The sequence below is a fragment of the Pipistrellus hanaki genome (genome assembly GCF_964339955.1).
Source record: "Pipistrellus hanaki genome assembly, chromosome: X".
Lineage (NCBI taxonomy): Eukaryota > Metazoa > Chordata > Mammalia > Chiroptera > Vespertilionidae > Pipistrellus > Pipistrellus hanaki.
The window spans coordinates 98,516,739-98,536,603 of record NC_140524.1 but is presented as its reverse complement, the minus strand read 5'-3'; the positions used below and the strand labels follow the sequence as shown (position 1 = coordinate 98,536,603).

The following is a 19,865-nucleotide window of genomic DNA, read 5'->3' as shown; positions in this document are numbered from 1 at the left end:
TGCTCATCTCTTATATGGCCAATCCATCTATCATCCTACAAAGGCTACAGTACAATGAAACCACAAATGATCCCCGAATATGACAACAGGGAGCTTTCCTATCCCTTATCACCCAAGCATGGGTAAGGTATTCCAAGGTGAGTCAGCAAATCTATTAACCAATGCTAGAATACTTACCAGGCTCTAAAACATTTTTAATTTCTATTAGTTACATTTGGTATTTACTAAAATATTTTTACGAGTTCTTCCAAGAAAGTGCATCAAGATGAGAAATTATTTGGCAAAGTTAAGATTTGATAGAGCTCTGGGGACTGATAACTTTATGTAGATATGATTAAGGGGGAATTTATTTATTTATATATATGTTTTTTATTGATTTTTTTTTTTTTTTTTTTTTTGCAGAGAGGAAGGGAGAAGGATAGAGAGCTTAGAAACATCAATGAGAGAGAATCATTGATCAGCTGCCTCCTGCATACCCCCCACTGGGGATGTGCCCACAACCAAGGTACATGCTCTTGACCAGAATCGAAACCGGGACCCTTCAGCCTGCAGACCGATGCTCCATCCATTGAGCTATACCAGTCAGGGCAAGGGGGAATTTGTTATGGCGTAGGGCTTCTCCTATGTGATCATTTGCGTGACATTGTGACATGGTCAGAGGTGTGTGCTTGTACAGACATGAAGGTACCCTTTTGATGTAGAGAGAGGTTCATTCGGAAACTTCCTTCCATGAAAATGAACTATGGTATTCCCAAACTAAATGGTGTGATAAGGCAAGATACTGTGCAAATAAAATGGGAAATTTTTAAAAACCTAAGTGTGTGTCTAGGTTCCTTCCACAATGAGCTGTCTGACCTTGGGGAAGACTTTGTTGCTTAGTTGGGTTGCAGCGTCCTCGTCTGCAAAGTGTTGGAATTGGAGAGCTGACCGCTCATGTCTATTGCTACCAGGCAGTCTGATTCCAATAGAAGTTCCAGAAGAAAAAGGAAGAGCAGTTCTTGTTCAGCTCTGAACAGCATCTCATACTACCAATTCTAGACTCATGCTGCTCTAAGGACTTCGTTCAGATATTAATACCCTGCCCATTACAGCAATGGGAGAAGTAAATAGATCAACCAAAGGACTTATATGCATGCATATAAGCATAACTACTGGACACAAAACATTGGGGGGTGAGGGCATGTATGGGAATGGTGTGTGTGTGTCGGGGGGCAATGGTAAGATATGTGCACATATAATACCTTAATTAAAACATTGGGGGGGGAATAAGTACCGTATTTTCCGGCATATAAGACAACCCCCTAATTTTTACAGTTAAAACATAGGTTTAGGCCTATATTTGCTGTATAAGACTACCCCCCACTTCCGAGGCAACACCAGTTCTTTTTTTAATAGACCGCCTCTCTGACTCTGGCCAATCTGAGCAGGCTTTTTTTCGTTTCAAAAGTCGTCTTATATGCCGGAAAATATGGTAAATGAATGGAATGTTTCTGTCCAGCTAAATCTGCTGACAGGCTGGAGACCTATAGAAGGGTCAGTACCAGCCTCCTAGCTGGGACAGAGAATGGTTTGGGAATTCCGGGGCAAGCCAGAAGTGGTCAGCTCCTGAGCAACATTACAGGTGGGTCAAGAATGTCCTCTGAACCCCTCAATATCTATCTCTCTTCTCAGGCCCTCTCTGTCTTTTAGGTTTATGTGGATAAAAACCTGCTCTTAGCAGGAAATCTGATTTATATTGAGTTGTGCCAAGCTGGTAATGACCTATATGAGATTGTGTTTAAGAACACAAACTAGGCAGCAGCCATCTCATTAGAATGTCTCAGTTCCCTCCAACATTAGGTTGAGAAATCGATTGGACCCATTTTATGTGCTTCCTCAGAGTCTCTCAGCTCCACTAGCTCCTGAGTTATTGGCCACTCATGGAGACCCCTGGGTGCCACCACTGTTGTCATCCCTAGCAGCCTTGGCTCTTCCTGACTGCCAAATTCGGAATGGCATTGATTGCCCACTGTGGTGGGACATACAACAGCTCCAGAGTTCTTGGGCTTGACCTGATAGACCTACTGAAGCTCTGGATCCACACCCAGACTGGAATGAAGATCCAAGCCACAGGATGTGGGATGTGGCCTCCTCAGAGGCTGCCTCACAAGGGGCTAGGTATCACAGCTCAGAAGGGCACAAAGTTAGCTCCCAGGAGGCACACTTTGCCCAAAAAGGAATGGAAGATGTGGGACGACAGAAAAATTCTTCCTCTTTCTCCATTAAGAAGTCTTTGGGGCCAGTTTTCTGAACAGGTGTTCTGCACCAGCAAAGCAAGTATCTGCCTCACTTCCCTCCTCCCTTACTCTCACTGCCCTGGGATTGGACATAAGACTGTTTTTCAGAGAACCCATATTAAACAAGGAGTAAAAGAATGAACACAAGTCAAGCACTCAGGACATCACTGCTCCATATAGTTGTCACTAGCCATATGAGACTACTGAGCACATGAAAAGTGGCCAGTGTGAACTGAGATGTATTTTAAGTGTAAACTGCACACTGGATTTTAAAACTTTGGTACAAAAATACAAAGTGTCTCATGTTTGTATGCTGATATATGCTGAAATGGTATTTTGAATAGTTGGGTTAAAGAATATTATTAGGATTAATTTATTTTTACTTTTTTAATGTGTCGACTGAAAATTTTAAAGTACATATTGGTCCCATGATATTTTCATTGGACAGCTCTGGGCTTAGAACTTAGTAACCTGGGAGCCCATAAGAGATATTAGCCATTTTCATTTCCCTTCCCAAGAAGTTCTAGAGATTTGCTATCAATAAAGACTAATAATAAAAGGGAATGTGAGAACAGAAAGGGAGACAAATAGGAAAAAGGAAATATTTGTTAAGTACCCTATATGTCCATAGGCACATCATACAAATAATTCAAATACTATTCGTTATTATCCCTATTGAACAGATAAAGGCTCAAAAATTATTTTCCTGAGGTCTCAGAGGTATTAAACAACAGAGCTAAAATTTGGACCCAGGTCTGGTCTACTAGACTCCACAGTACTTGTGTATGATAGATTCAATCTATCATACTGTCAAAGGATTGACTCTCTGATGGTACAGTTTTGATAATGTAATAGATTTTTCAGCTTGTGTTAGGGCTTCCTTTACCTGTCCAGAGGAGCAAATTCTTAATTAAGCTTCAAGTAATCAGAATTATCTGACACCAAATTTTCTCACTATATTTTAGTGTGAGTTTTACCCAATTGTTTAAAAACTACGAGATCCCAAGAACTTGTGCTGCAGTCAAAATAAGGTAGGGTTTACAGCTTCCAACAGCATAAGCTTTATACAGTATATATGCCAATACCGTTCTTTAAAATACTGACATCTATCTCATGTGTATCCACAAGGGCTCAGCTTTTAATGCAACATGCAAGAGCCTCTGAAGCTCCCTGAAGCTGTCCTGTGTATTTCACTGTGGCTAGAGAACATATATGTAATGTGTTCCTGGGGAAAGAATTATATCCAAAAAGACTTGACAGCCAAAGAAATGATTGCACTGATATGCAAAGTGGTCACTCCTCTTTATTGAAGGTGACACCTTGTTGGTTTTTTTTTTATAGCTTTCATTCTCCTCTTAGTCAAAATTTCCTTGCTAATTTTCAACCCCAATTACTAGAGCCAATGATGTGCGAATGGCACAGATGTAACTCCTGGTTTACAAGTGCACCTATCCCTTCATTTACTGGCAAAGTAGGGCTTGTCAACACCATCGAAATGTACTTCCTAGGTGACTAGGTCAGCAGGGACATCTTGAAGGAATAAGAACATCTGGCACCCTTTGTACACACCAGCAATGGTATTTCTGGGATGAATGGGCTGCCCTGGGCAAGAGCAAGATTTTGTACAGCTGATCTGATCAGATGCTGACCACTGTTTATTTTAGCATTCCTAACCGCAAATGAAGTGCCAACTATGGCTGCCTACCACAGGACAAGCCTTTGAAGTGCTGGGTGCATTTCTTTGTTGTCCTCTGATGTACAGCAAGACTAACAGGCCTAATTGTGCCTATTCTCAACACTGAATCAGAACCAAGTTTTGCACTTGTCTGTGGAATGATACCGATCATCTGCTTGGGCTACTTGGTCTGTGTTGGGCAGGTCCTATACAATGAATTGTTTTGTAAAATTCAAGATGAGACAGGACTGCACACAGCACCCCTCCCTATCCTAACCACAAACCGTGCTATGGAAAACCCTGGGAGAGAGAGATGCAGGATTATACATGCAACCAACGTCAGCCTTAGGCAAAATCCAGGAATAGACAAACTTGGTCTTGGATTTCCCTCCAGCCCAATATTTTGCATCATTTCCATTTTCCTTGTCACAACCCCACCAAGTCTGGTTGCCTATGCAGCACCCCGACCCATCACAATCCCCACACACTTATTACGCTCCTACTATCCAAGCCACTCGGGGGAGGAGAGTGGGGGATCCCTTAGCCCGGCCTGTGCCCTTTTGCAGCCCAGGAGCCTTTGGGGGATATCTGACTGAGAGGCTCCTGCCACTGCCTCTGTGCTCACCAGCCATCATCCCAGCTTCTGGCTGAATGGCACTCCCCCTGTGGGAGCATATTGAGCATCTGCTCCCCTGGTGGTCAGTGCACGTCATAGCAACTGGTTGTTCTACCATTTGGTCAATTTGCATATTACCCTTTTATTATATAGGATTATTATATAGGATTGTAAGACATGACCTCTGCCCCCTCTTCTCTTTCTTTCTCTCCCTCCATCCACACAAGCAAAATCAATTCTCCCTCCTTCAAATTACCATGTGAGTTTTACATACTGCTATTTTAGCATTTCTTGTATCACATTATACTGCTGATATTTACCAGTTTCTCTCCCCTGCTACACCGTGACCTTATTTGATGACAATGGTTGTATCTCATTCATATATCTCTAGGGCACTGCATGATGTGCACACAGCAGGTGCCTAATGACTGAATGAACAGAGCTCATAGAGAAATGAATTAAATAACTGCCACTCCAAAAACCTATGTGTGGTTGGCAGATGGCTGTGTGGAGCTAGAGCAGCTAAGAAGGCTTCACTGAAAAGAGGGGACGTAGTTGGACTTTGGTGAATAGTGGCAAGGAGAAGGAGGTGGTAAAATCAACTTCACATTTCTACTTTGCACTTGGTAATATCCCTTCCCCTCAAATACTCTGCTTCCCCTTTGCTCTATGTCAAAGGGAGCCCAAAAGGCTCTCTGCTTTATGCTGGAATTCTCTCCCTACATTCGCCCATTAAAATACATTTATTTAATGTCTCAAAAAGGAATTTCAGCCAGAATTCACTGGGTGATTTTGACTCTCTTAGGTGGGACTTTTTTTTTTTTTTTTAGAATTCCTCATAGCATATAATTAAACATGGACCAAAAAAGAAAAACCAATGTAAATAAAAACCAGAAGAAAATAAAATTGTTATTAGAAACACAAAATTGCATTGTTAAAAATCTTGGATTCCTAAAATGATCAAACATACTAGTTCTCTAGAAACTACCTTATAGAGATAATGGACATCCATTTTTTTTAAAACATCCATTCAATGTTTAATGTAACAGTATTTTTCTTAGCTCTTTTCTTTTATATTTGTACTTATTTTTCTTACACTGAAAATTTTGATTCCTAAAAATATAACAAATTTACTCATTTGTTTTATTTTAAAACTGTTTTAAAATTGTAATGTTGCCCTGGTTGGTTTTGTTGAGTGGTTAGAGCATTGGCCCTCACACTGAAGGGTCTCAGGTTTGATTCCCAGTCAAGGACACGTACCTGGGTTGCCCCTGGTTGGGGCCAGTGTGGGAGGCTACATCAACGTCTCTCTCTCTCTCTCTCTCCTCTCTCTCTCTCTCTCTCTCCTTTCCACTCTCTCTAAAAAAATCCATGGAAAAATATCCTCAAGTGGCCCTATCCTGGTTTGGCTCAGTGTCCTGGATTTGATTCCAGTCAAGGGCAGGTACATGTTGCAGGTTCCTCTCTGGCCTGGGCCCTGGTCAGGGTTCGTGCAGGAGGCAACCAATCAATGAGTTTCTCACAAATCAATGTTTCACTCTGTCTTTCCCTCTCTTTTTCACTAAAAATCAGTGAAAAAATATCCTCAGGTGAGGAATATATATCCTATATAATAAAAGGGTAATATGCAGAACGACCAGAATGACCACTGGACCAGTCATTATGAGATGTACTGACCACCTCTTGGTCCCTTTCCCCAGCCAGCAGGCTCTGATCGTCTGATGGCCACCCATGGCAAGGGCAGGGCCAGTGAGTGGGTGGGAACAGCCGACCTCTCAGTCCCTACCCCCAGCTGTCAGGCACCGATCACCCAATGGCAAATGGGGGATACAGGGGTGGGTGGTGGCAGGGGGTAGGGCCAGCTGTGGCAGGTGGGGAAAATGTCCCTGATCGCAGGTCAGGCCTAGGGACCATACTGTGCATGAATTTAGTGTGCTGGGCCTCTATAAACACACACACACACACACACACACACACACACACACACACACTTAGAGGTCTGATGCATGAAATTTGTGCAAGAGTAGGGATTCCTTCCCCCAGCTACAGTCAACAGCTTCCCTCTGGCACCCGGGACCTGGGCTTCCCTCACAACCCTGCCTTTGTCCAGAAGGTCATCTGGAAAGATGTCCTGTCTAATTAGCACATTACGCTACACACACACACACACACACACACACACACACACACACACTCAAATGAGGATCAAGAAACAAAATAAATAAATAAAATTGTAATGCCAATATGAACAATAACAATAAACTAACAAACAGCTGTCAGAGGGGAGGTGCGTTGTGGGGTTGTGTGAAAAAGGTGAAAGGATTAAGAAAAACAACAACAATACCTCATAGACACAGACAACAGCATGGTGATGACCAGAGGCAAAGTGGGTGGGGAGGTAGAAGAGGGTAAAGGGGAATAAATGGTGATAGAAGAAGACTTGACTTGGGGTGGTGAACACACAATACAACGTACAGATGATGTATTATAGAACTCTACCCCTGAAACCTATATCATTTTATTAACCAATGTCACCCCAATAAATTCCATTTTTAAAAAACTGTGAAGTTCAAAAGTTTGTGCTGTTCTTTTTGTCTTCAGTATACTTCCCACTAAAAATGGACAGAGAACTATGTTGAAAAGCCCTTAAAATAAATATTTTCTCTGTGTGGTAATGTTGTTGATATCTTTACACAAATGTTAGGTTCTTCATTTGTTTCCACTTGTTTTTCATTTCAATTTTTTCTGTTCTGATTTAACTTGATGTTTCAAATATGTGCTTACATTTTTCCAATTAAAAAGAAAAGACGTGCTGAGAGAAGTCTCAGGTCCATCATTACCCAACCCCTCAGCCCAAAGGGAATGTTTTTAGAATCTCCAGTTTTTAAGTCTATCACAGAGCACTCTGATTTATAAATAAAATAAATTAACAGAGAGGCCTTTGGAAGAGAGAACTCCTTTCTGACAAGGGTTGTTTTCCCTCTGCAAGCTCTGGGGGACAGCTGGATCCTGTTTTCACAAGCTCCCTGTCACAAACCCACTGCCTCCAAGCAATCTCTGCCATTAGGAGAATATCTGTCCTTTTTTTTTTTTTTTTTTAAACTAGATCTATGAACTTGCTGGAGTACTTTAAAGGCAAAAAGGGAGAGAGAGAGAGAGAGAGAGAGAGAGAGAGAGAGAGAGAGAGAGAGAGAGAGAGAGAGAGAGAGAGAGAACAAAAACAAAGTGTGCCTGTGCTACCTGTTTTCCTGATTTAAAAGTTTTTAAAATGCTAATTTTGAGAGTTATTCTTTCAAGCTCTCCCCATACCACAAAGTGAACAAAAGCCAACTCGGAAAGGAAAGGCAGGTGACGGGAAGAGCTGAGAATTTGGGGTCAACTGCAAAGTTAGCAAACACTATTTAAAATGTGCAGCTTGCATTCCAAGAATCCAAATTTCCCTGAAATAGAGAAATAGGTACAATGCAAACATGTTCTACGCTTACTCTCTAGTATTATGATTGTCAAAACCCCACTGCTGGTTGGGCATGCTATGAAATATTTCTCTGAAAGCTACATAAACTGTAACTTTTAAATCCAAGTAAGGTAGAAGGAATAACTGACAAATTGTATATTGGTAATAAGATGTTTCAAATGAAAGCAAAAGCTGGAAAATGTGGTTTTCTCTCTGGTTTCTCAGCTGTCTAGTTTCTCTCCACTTTCTCAGGTGTTTCCAGTTCCGGTCTAGGACAGTGTGTGTGTGTGTGTCTGTGTGTGTGTGTGTGTGTGTGTGTGTTTCTGCATGTGTGGACGCCAATGGCCTGCCACAGCCTGAAGACTCTATCAGCTATCTGAATCAGAGGTGACAATCACAGACTTGGTTATACATTTCATACCAACCCACAACCAACACAGGCTGGGAGAGAATTGCACAAGGGACACAGGGTCTTCCAATGCCTGCTGGGTAAGGAACAGATATATCCAGCAGGGATGCACTGAAAGCTGGTATGTGTTCTCCTACTTGAGATCTAGCATGCCCTGAAAGCCCACAGTAAAGATGCTAGCCCCCCATCCAGAACTGAAATATCATTGCTGACATGTACACATAAGGAACTGTTTGACATTGAAACTGGGTCTCTAAAGAACTGGTGGCCCAGAAAGAAGTTCACTACAGACTGATTCATATGCCTTTCAGCATAACGATTATTGCTTGTCTCATTTTTTATTCTTATATTTCCGGTAGGACATGATCTCACTCATCTAGGGGAAATGGTGAACAACATAGACTGATGAACAAGAACAGACCCAGAGATAAGGAGCCATGGGTCAGACTGTTGGACCTCAAAGGGAGGGTGGGGATAAAAGGGAGAGATCAACCAAAGGACTTGTGTGCATACATATGAGACTAACCAGTGGTCAAGGACAATAGGGGGGTGGGGCATGGGTGGGGGGTGGGGGATTAGAATGGGGGGTTGAGGACAAATATGTGATACCTTAATCAATAAAGAAATTAACTTTAAAAAAAAAAAAGATGCTAGAGCAGGCAAGACGCCTTCCTGTGTACCGCCCCCCCTCCCGCCCAAAGAGAACCACGAGCCCCAAATCTCTGCTCCTCATTGTTGCCACTGTTTCAATTTATGAAACCTACAGGAAACAGTTTGGGTTTTGAAAAACAGCCTAGTATTCACTTTTTAAGAAAAAAAAATCAATCTGGGTTTTATGTCCCTACTTCCTAATCCCTTAAATAGTTTATTTTATTTTAAAATATAGTTTAGCTTATTTTCTTGTTCTCTCAACTCTTAGCTCATATTAAGCTTAGTACAGTAATCCTTAGTCCCTATATTGTCTTCTCTTCTTACTACTTTGCCCGCATTCCTCTCATTCTAGCATTCATTTACATGTTAATGATTTCACTTATGGACCCGAAAAATATTTCTTGATTGTCTGGTATATGTCAGGCATTGATTCAGGCCCTGGAGACACCATGGTAACAAGATCTGAGTGAATTACATGAGGCTGTTTTGGAAAATGAATGTTTAAACGTTTGGTTATCATCCAATACACGCATGTACAGTCTGTCCTTCAGAAGGAAGATTCTTTTGTTACATCTGTAAGACACACGAACACCATACAGTTTTTGCAAAGAAGTATTGTTCTATGATTTGTACACATATTAACCAATTTCACCCTCCCAATGATCCTCTGGCTCAGTGTAAGCACCTCCATTTTCAGATGAGTACCCCAAGCCCAGCAGGCGTGAGTGACTTCTTTAACGTTAGTCAGTGGTGGTGTTGGCCTTGGCCCAGGCAGTCTGGCTCTGGCTTGCTTTTTTCTGACCCCACTGGGGCTGAGGCCTCCTTAAGGTTTTCTTCTGACATAATGGAATTTAAAACAGCAGGAGGCAAGTAGAGGCGTTTGCTGGAAACAGAATCGTGTTCCAGAGAAAACTGGCAGCAAATATTGCTGATTGGCTGCCTGATAAGGGTGGAATGGCGTTTGGAGGATTTCATTCTCTCATGAAATAAACATGTGATTTTGACCTTCCAGAAGTGACAGAAACTATTCTAAGCATCCCATCTTTATCTCCCCCCCCCCCATTTCAGCCTTCCCTTTAGACTGCTCTCCTGGCAGAATCTTGCTCAAAATTGGCTGTGGATGTCCCAAGGGCTGAGACACATACAAACTGAGAAGCAGGGACACATCTGTTTGGGGACCAGCAAAAGAACAGCTGAGCTGTTTGCAAAAGCTAAATTGTATCTTGCACAAAACTCCCTAGCCTTTTTTTTGTGGGTGTAGGGTCTGAAGTCCAGAAAGGTTCAATAAAATTTGCCAAAAACCACAGAGCTGAACCCTAAAATCTTCTATAGGCCCACAATCAAACTGGTCCTAGTGCTGAGTGAGCCCCCTGTCTTGGATGTCATGGTCCTTGCACACATTACAGTAGTGGTCCCCTGGGAGTGCTTAGAAATGCAGACACTCAGGCCCCACCCTGACCTGCTGAATCAAAATTTTCATTTTAACGAAGGCACCAGGTGAATTTTGAAGTTAGGGAAGTGCTGAAATGGTCACTAATTACATTTTCTAGAATTTTACTTGTGGGGGTGGGAGTTACTGTTGACTATATTCATTAGAAGCACACCAATCTCTTGAAAAGGTATATTCTCAGCCCCACCTGGTAATTTAGCCTAATATTATCTTCACTTTGCCTTATGGTACATCTAGACTTTTTTAAGATCCAGTCAGTCCTTGGTGAGCATAAGTTAATGTTTCAGATGCAGAAAACTGTGTTTTCATGAGACCCAGAAAGAAATGGCCAAAGTCCCCTATCTTTACACTAACTCATGCTGGTGTCTTTTTATTCAAAGCAAGTTAATTACCTTTGCCAAATCCCAGCAAGTCCCTTTAGCTTAATGAACATGCTTAAATCTCAGCCCAGCTCCTACCCAAGGTAACATGAAGTAATCAAAATAATAATAGTAACAGCTACTACTTATGTGGTGCTGACAATGTGCCTGATGCTGTTTTAGAAGCTTTTTAAAAATTTCTTTATTGATTAAGGTATCACATATTTGTCCTCATCCCCCCATTCCCATCCCAAACCCCTCCCCACGTATGACCCCTGTTGTCCGTGACCACTGGTTAGGCTCATATGCATGCATACAAATCCTTTGGTTGATCTCTTCCCCTTACCCCCACCCTCCCCTCTCTTCCCTCTGAGGTTTGAGAGTCTGATCGATGCTTTCCTGCCTCAGGGTCTGTTTTTGTTCATTAGTTTATGTTGTTCATTATTTCCCCTAGATGAGTGAGGTCATGTGATACAAGAAATATATAAGAACCGAAAATGAGACAAGCAATAATGGTTATTAATGTATAAAAAAAAAACCTCACTTAATCCTCTCAAGCAACCCTATTTGATGGACGAGAATACCAAAACAGAGAGGTTAAGTGGCTTGTTCAAAGCCACATAGCTGCTTCACGGTGGGAATTCTAATCCAGGCCATCTGTTCCAGGACCCATGCTAGTACCCACAACAACACATTGTTACCCAAAATTCAAATTCATACTAAACAGGGTTGGAAGAGTTCCTTATTAAAATGCTCTTGTAATAAAAACCATCATTGACTTAGGAAAATGTAATTCACTTCAACGATTTTACTCAACAAAAATAAAAAAAAAACTTAGAGGCCAGCAGCTATTAAGACATTCTTTTACAAAGTTAAAACATCACTGTTCATCTCTAATTCTTGGTTGTGACTGCAAGACTATGCAGTCTGCTGCTTGCAAGTGCTTGAAACGTCCTTGTGCCTGTAACTGGAATCAGCTCTGACATTAAAATGGCATTGTGTTCCCTATAAATGAAAAGCAGTTGTGAACTCGGAGGATTTGTGATATTGCTGGCTTTGCTTGCCTATTCAATCAGTGGTCTCGTTTCTCTTTTTAGCTGCAAATAGTTCAACATTGTTTGTCAAGGAAATGTAAAGGACAATTCCACAAAGCCTTGTGCTCTGGTTGAAGTGGAGACGGAGGTATTTCCCGACATGTCCCTAGAGCATTAGAGTCCTGGAAACACGGAGTGAGAAGCCCCGTAGGTAACAGAGGATGTAGCTTTTCATGTGCATGAATTCAGCTCTCCTGAGGCCTCCCTGACTGACTCCACACACAGCTACGCCCTTTGCCATATACCAGAAAGACCCCACAGTATCTGAATTGTCCTCTGTGGCACTGAAGGGAAGGAAACTCTCGCCATACCGCTGGAAAGGGCACTGCTCAGTGCTTGATGAAACAGAAATGAGCCACAGAAACACAATGAAGGGTCATTTTCCCAACTGCAAAGTACATGTACAGAGTAGGCAGATATATTTGCTTAACAGGGGACACAGTTTGATTCTTTTCCTTCAGTTACTTCTGTTTGCACTGGAAACACAAAGCAAAATAATGCACATGCCCAGGCCTGGTACAGGTAGAGAACTGTGACTATAGTGTAGGAAATACAAAATCTGGAAGTCCCAACCAAAAATCACGAACATCCTCTTGCCCATGAAATGCACCCCACTGAGTGGTTGGCTAGAAGCCAGTGCCAAGCCAATGTCCCTGTGAGTGTATCTAAACAAAATTTAAGTTTATATAAATTAGTGTGCAGTTTAAAGTCCTGGCTGCCCACAGGGAGAATGGCAAAGTGGTCCCTAATTTCTTTTTTATGTTATTGATTCTTTACAGAGAGGAAGAGAGAGGGATAGAGAGTTAGAAACATCAATTAGAGAGAAACATCTATCAGCTGCCTCCTGCACACCCCTCACTGGGGATGTGCCCGCAACCAAGGTACATGCCCCTGACTGGAATCGAACCTGGGACCTTTCAGTCCGCAGGCTGATGCTCTATCCACTGAGCCAAACCGGTTTCGGCCCTAATTTCTTGATGCTCTCAACTCCTGTTGGCATGTGTGAAACTGGGTGTCAGGGCCCCTACCAGGTCCCCTAGGGTCCCATTTCTGTACCCCCACCCCAAACTCAATGGCCATGAGTAATGACTTGGGGTAAGACAGCATGAGAGCCCAGCTGCCTAGCACTGGAGTGGATCAGGACAACTTAGAGGTGGATTGATCCTTGAGTTCCCACCCTCTTTGGGACTTTACTTAAGATGATATCCTTGCTTGGCTCATGCCCTTCCGTTCCTGGTTCCTTTTACTGTCCCCGAAGGGAACTTCCTTTAAAATCAGTTACACATGAATTCTCATCTTGGGTTTGCTTCTGGGAAACCCTACCTAAGAGACCACTCTATGCGGCTAACTCCCCAGCTGGCTGCTACTTCGAACTTGGCCTCCACAGCAGCAGTGCTCATGTGCAATTGACATAGTACCTAGCATATCCTTTTCCTACCACAAATCTGTCCATAATCTTTAGCCTCCATTGATCTTACGTGATGAAAATGATGGGAACCTAAGCTGAAATATTATAGTCTTGGTTGAGGAGAATGTACAGGTATGAGATAAATAAAAGTTCAAATTAATTTTTTAAAAAACCTTCAGGGAGTGGATCTGGTTTTGGTTTTGGTTTGTTTCTTATTATTGGTGATCTTGTAGTTCCCAGGGGCTATAAATTGCACAATAAACTAAAGGAAAGATATTAAATCTGCACATATATTAAGATATACCTTTAAAATTACTTTTTGACCACATTTTTAATATGAACTTATTTTCTTATAATTTTTTCTAACTCTCTGGGTTTTCATGTGGCAAAAAATTCTGGGTCCCCTTAGGTTCCACTTCTTCTGACACCTCTGAAGCAAGTCCATCCCATGAACTGTGGCACATGAACTGCGATAAACACAATGAGAACTGACAATCCGGATGTGTCACTGAGCAACTCAGTTTTCCCAAACACAGCAGCAGCCTGTCTTACCTTTACTCCCAGGGCTTCTCCAGAGATGACAGCAACTGTCACACCATCCTTACTGGGTTTAGGAATTTCTTTACTTTTCAGTTCCTGGTACTGAGGCTCTACCATCTTCTCTGAGCTCCTCAAATTAACCCATAGTTGTAGGCCATGGGCTGGCTCCTCTGAGCATGGCATCTCGGCGTGAAGAATGCCTCGGCCTGCAGTCATCCACTGCAAATACCAACCAACAAGAAGGAAATGTCACTCAGACTCCAATAAGTCTGCAGGTTGGACCATTATGACACAGTAACTAAGTGAGGTACCATACAAGTGCTTCTTTCACAGTCCTGGGCCTTGTGAGGAATAAGAAAACAATGACAACTGCTGGCATCTTTTCTAGTTTTCCCAATGTATCAGTGCTTCCTATTTGAAATCAAAGCATCAGATCTGAAATTCATACAAATAGGAGGAGCCTCTCTTTAGTATCCTGAGCCTTCAGCCTAGCACGGAGATGGGGAGATGCAGGCAGACAGTATATTGGGAAGTGCTCTTGGGAGCACCTTAAGAAAAAAAAAAGTATAACTGGGGTAGGGGAGAAGCCAACCAGTAATATAGTTACAACAAAGGCCTTAGCCAATGTAACAAGGAGGTTTAAGTTGAATAAACCTTCAGAATTGTCCCAAATAAAGATGAGGTATCCAGGTTATTTTATCCCCATGTCAGCAAACCAGGGATTGTGTGCCAACCCCCCAGTAGGGAGCACGACCTTGGAAGATGCAGTTCCTGCTGCAGAGGGCAGTACCCAGGGTGGGATGCAGTTGCGAGCCATCAGCAGCCAATATTCACAGTAGCTGGAGAATGGATAAGTGCAAGGGCCTCAAGATACATGTGCAGGCCCCACAGTATCCACTATACCAATGGTTGGCAAACTCATTAGTCAGCAGAGCCAAATATCAACAGTACAACAATTGAAATTTCTTTTGAGAGCCGAAAACCGACTTCTGCACATGGGCCACGAAGTTTCAATCACACTGTAAGTGTGCGCCCGCATGTGGTATTTTTTGGAAGAGCCACACTCAAGGGGCCAAAGAGTCGTATTTGGCTCATGAGCCACAGTTTGCCGAACACTACATTATACCATGGATGGGTGACTTGAGTCTGTTTGCTCAGTTCCAATAATGGAGCCCTCACTACTTGGAGAAAACAGTCATTGTCTCCACTGTTATGCAGATTCTTCAAATATTCATTTGTTTCTTTATTAAGAGCATATTGGGGAAGAAGAATAGAACATGATAGATTTCCTGCCTGTCTTAGCTTGGGTTCTCCCACAGAAGACCCTAAGACAAAGACTTCAGTGCTGGTAGTTTATTTGGAAAGTGATGCAGGAAGCACAAGCAGGAAAGAGCGAGCTAGGCAAGGGAGAAAGCCAAAAGGGGGAGTTAAAGAGCAGGTTACATCTGTGGGTACCTGGAGCTTAAGCTCACTAGGACCCACACAGACATTCTTTGTAACTGAGGGCAGAAGAATCATCACTTTCCTGGTCAGGGCACAAGCAGTCATCATACAGCCTTTTCAAGGCCATGTCCACTTTATATTCTGCACCAGTGAAAGGTTACTGTTAACTTTTGGCCACAACTCTATCCTTTTGCTTTTTTCCCCCTTCAAATTCCATGTTCATTAAAACACCATGAGTCAAATATTTGCAGTTATTAATCTGCCAAAAATGTAAATGATCCCAGAAAGTAGCCGATACAGAGTTCAGACTTACGAAACCTGCAAAGATTGCCCAAGCATTTCCTAGAGATTTTAAATTCTAATACATCTCAGACAAGACTAGAATGGTGTCAGGGTTTGGGTCATTGTCTTAAGTGACAACACCTACCCCTTCAAATGAGCTAGAGATAAAGTAGTAAACTGTTTCAAATACAGCAGAAAGGTCTATGAAGATGAGGACTGAAACTGAATGCCGAATTTGGCAATTGGGACATTATGAGTGACCATAACCTGAACAGCTTCCCAAAATGTGTGGGGATTGCTGAGAGGTCGATGCTGATTTCAGTGAGTGAAGAATGAAATGGAAGATAAGGGAAGTTGAGACAGACACTGTTTATTAGGCTTTTGAGGAATGTAAGCAAGAGAAAGACTAGGTGGGAATTAAAAAGTGATTGAGGGAATCAAGAAAAGTATGAAAGAGGTATCCAAGAGACCTGTGCAAATTTCCAGGTGTGAATGTACGGGCAGTTGGCAGATCAAGCATGCATACCCAATGACTAGTAAACTATCAGCAATTCCTTGTCCTTAGCCACACCTGCAGGTCTCCTGGGTTCAACTGACCAACGTGTCCACAGAAGTCTTCATGGGCCATGCTGCCCCCTTCTAGGAGGTACGATACCTTTGAAAAACAAGCAGAAGAAAAAGTAGGTGTTGGATAGCTGTGAAGAGTTGTCTAATTTTACCACAGAAAATAGGTTGAAGAGAGTTTCAGGAGTAATTAAGGAGGGCCAGCTGAGGGCCGTGCTAGCCCACACAACGTCTTTGAGATAATTTCATATAGGAACCACTTCCCTCTAGCAGAGACAGACCTGGCATGTCAAAGCTCACAGCCCAATGAGAGAAGCCCCACTTAACCCCTTAGTCCCGTAGGCCATCTCCCTGCCATGGTGGATCCTGGAGCTCAGGGTGTAAGAGAAGCAGCTCCTGTTGAAACAACAGGGGCCCAGTGACCAATGCCACATCCACCAAGGTATGCAGGGTGACAGACCTAAAAGCTAACTTGAGAACACTAAAGGAAATGTATTTCTGAAACCAGGCACATAAACTCACTAAGTACACAATAAATTCCAAATTTCAAAGAAGCAGCCCAACTACCAGGAGCATTGTCTTGAATTGCTTTTCTTTTCCTGTTATGCATGTATTTTTAATTAAAATAACTTCATTAAAAAAGGGCAATTTTCATTGTTTTGACTGAAACTCTCCTTTTGGTTCTCAAAGGAGTCTCTTTCAAATCATATTTGTTCCATCCCGAAAGAGTTTTCAATTATCCAAGTTGAGGGGCTTTCAAGTTGTTAATCATCTCAAAATATGTCAGGCAACTTTATAAAGTAAATTATGAAATTATTTCATTTAAAGATGGAAATGTACGTGGACACCAAGAGATGTGTGTGTGTGTGTGTGTGTGTGTGTGTGTGTGTGTGTGTGTGTGTTGTTGGTATTTTGGTTTTGGTTTTGCAAACTTTATTTTAGAAAGCAATCCCAACATTGTTTCTAAACGATTGAGAAGCCAATTATTCCTCTTTTCCTCTAGTTTTGAGGTGGGGATTTCTACTTCTCTCTGGTAATACAAAAGTAAACCTCACTTCTCCCATCCTAAATACTATGAATCTGGATTAGAGAAGTCTGGTCTATGAAAATTTGCTGAGTCTGCAATGCCTACCTTTGACTACTTAGAGCAAAAACCATACTTTTAACCTTTGGGGGGAAATCCGAAACCAAAGAAATGACTGACTCTTTGATTATCTATCTTTCAATTTATTTATTTTTGCTAAGTGCTATAAATGCTATACTGATGCCGTAAGTCTAAATTAATGCCTGCAAATATTTTTTTTAAAATCTCAAGCAATACTTTTTGAGTTGACACAATCCAGATGATTTTTTAGGACAGTACGTAATTGCAAACACCTGGAGAATTGCCATGGGTGGTTGATGGACTTGGGAGTGTTATGTTTAAACTCAAAGTGTCTAATTAAGTAAGAAATGTGTAATCAGAAACAGGTGTTTTCTTAAAGAACTTGTCATGCTTCCTCGTCCTGCTCATCCTTTCCTCCTTCTAGTCCTAAACTTCTCATGGGTCTCTACTAAATACTTTTGCTTCTTTGTCTGTTCTTATTTCTTCTTGTATTTTGTGTGATTGCATTTGGAGAAGGACATAAACCCCACAACAATAAGGAGAGAAAAGTGTCCCTTGCGAAGTGAAATTTAGGAAAGGTATACCTCAAAGGCATTCTGCTATAGATTCAGCAGAATTATGGAACAAGATATCATATATTTTGTTGTTTCTTTCTGACTGGTATTCAGAAGGAAGAGTGTGATGACCTGATTTGATATTATAGATGCAAGGTTTATACTTATAGCAAAAAGTCTATGTGGTAGATAAAACTAGTATGTTTTCTTTTAATTTCTATTTGTCCTCACATGGTGGTTGTTCTCTTGGTAGCTAAGTAGGAAAAGGAGGTGGGGGGGAGGGAGAAACACAAGTTGAGTTCATGGCTGATGAGAAAGGCCCAAATATGAGGTTCTGATTATCATATTCCTGAATCTAACTATGTAGGTGAGCTGCATTGCAGACTCCCTGAGAACCTTCCAGCTGCTTCTAAAACCCCAGAGCCAGGAATGCCCTTCCTTTTCAAACCCCACTCAGGATTCAGTCTCTCAGGGAATCTCCTCAGACAAACTCCCCGTGGCTCCTTATGTAATCATCAGGCCAGCTTCTTAACTGATATATATATAACTTCTAAATCCAAAGTCAAGGTGTTCACATTCATTGTTTTATTTTCATGGTTATATTGAAGGAATCTCAAGAAAATGGTTTACCAACCTCTATGATTAGCCAAATTTCTCACATACAAAGAGTTGTGTGTGCACCCAGGGGGAAAGTGGTGGTTAAAAGTACTTTTGTTTAAGGGTGCCCCCTGCTGATCCTAAATGTGTGCGCAATATTTTTCTGCAATCAGATCATGTGTCTCTGTGGCAGGTTGCCATTTAGACATCAAACGGTGAGCCACGTGGTGGTGTAGAGGGAGGTATTTCTGCTCAGCAGTCTTTAGTTAAAACAGACACCAGAATGAAGTGCCTGAATACACTCCCTTACACACATGGTCCCAGGCAGGTTTGGGGCACACAGAGTTCTTACAAAGAGAGAGAGGTTTTAGGGAACTATGTCAAGTCCCTTTTTGTTGTAATAGTTTGTTAAAATTCCATTATAATAATATTTAATTAAGTAGATGATATCTTTTGATTGGTGCATTATTATTCTCTGATTTGATTAATTATAAGGATTTAATTTCTCAGACTTTTAGTCAATGTGCTCATTGTACTTGGTATTATTGGGCCACAGTTCTCAGAAATTTGGACTTCAAGAAGCAACAAAACATTTTATAATAAGGGGGTTTGAGCCCTGCCAGTGTTGCTCAGTGGTTAAGTGTCAACCTATAAACCAGGAGGTCACGGTTCGATTCCTGGTCAGTGCCCATGCCTGGGTTGCAGGCTCAATCCTCAGTGTGGGGTGTGCAGAGGTAGTCAATTAATGATTCTCTCTCTTCATTGATGTTTCTCTCTCTCTCTCCCCCTCTCCCTTTCTCTCTGAAATCAATAAAAACGTCATAAGTGGAAAATTAGAAAAATGAACAAAATGATCAACACTTGCCCACCTAGGAAACACTAAGAAAATGTGCAGATAAAAGACATGAATACTAAAGAAGAGTACATTATTCCCAATGGAAACCCAGAACAAAGATTAATTTTGATGAATAAAAATCTGGAGGAATGGGGGATTAATTCATGGAAGAGGCAAGACCCCACCTGGTCCTTAAAAGATTAGGATATTGGGGGAAAGCTGGAATGGGTAGGGCAAAAGGGTAAATAGAAGGAGGAAAAGAGTTTTCAGGTTGTAATAAAAAGGCATAAGCGATGAAAGCACAATTTTATTTATTATGTTGTTACCGCTAACAATTTTGTCTGCAGTGGCTACAAGAAGTTAAATGATTGTCCTTAAATATCCAGGAAGCTAACCAACCATATCCATGTCCTCATTATACTGGGAGTTCAGAGGAGAAGTGAGAGCATTATTTTGCACTGACAGGCAGGACAATTTGGAGCCCTCAACCATGAACTGTGAAAGCATTGAGTCCCATAGTGAGTGAGTAATGGCAAGAGTATTAGGTGTTGCT

At 41.8% G+C, this 19,865-nt stretch overlaps 1 protein-coding gene across 1 annotated transcript in view; it reads right to left on the bottom strand.

Annotated features, from left to right (window-relative positions):
• PIR (pirin) overlaps positions 1-19,865 on the bottom strand; it is a 72,477-nt gene that overhangs the window by 36,743 nt on the left and 15,869 nt on the right. The window contains exons 4-5 of the mRNA XM_084869910.1: positions 16,229-16,312; positions 13,945-14,151 (exon numbers count right to left, since the gene is read on the bottom strand). Coding sequence (XP_084726036.1) covers positions 13,945-14,151; positions 16,229-16,312 — 291 coding nt within the window. The remainder of the gene's footprint in view (positions 1-13,944; positions 14,152-16,228; positions 16,313-19,865) is intronic.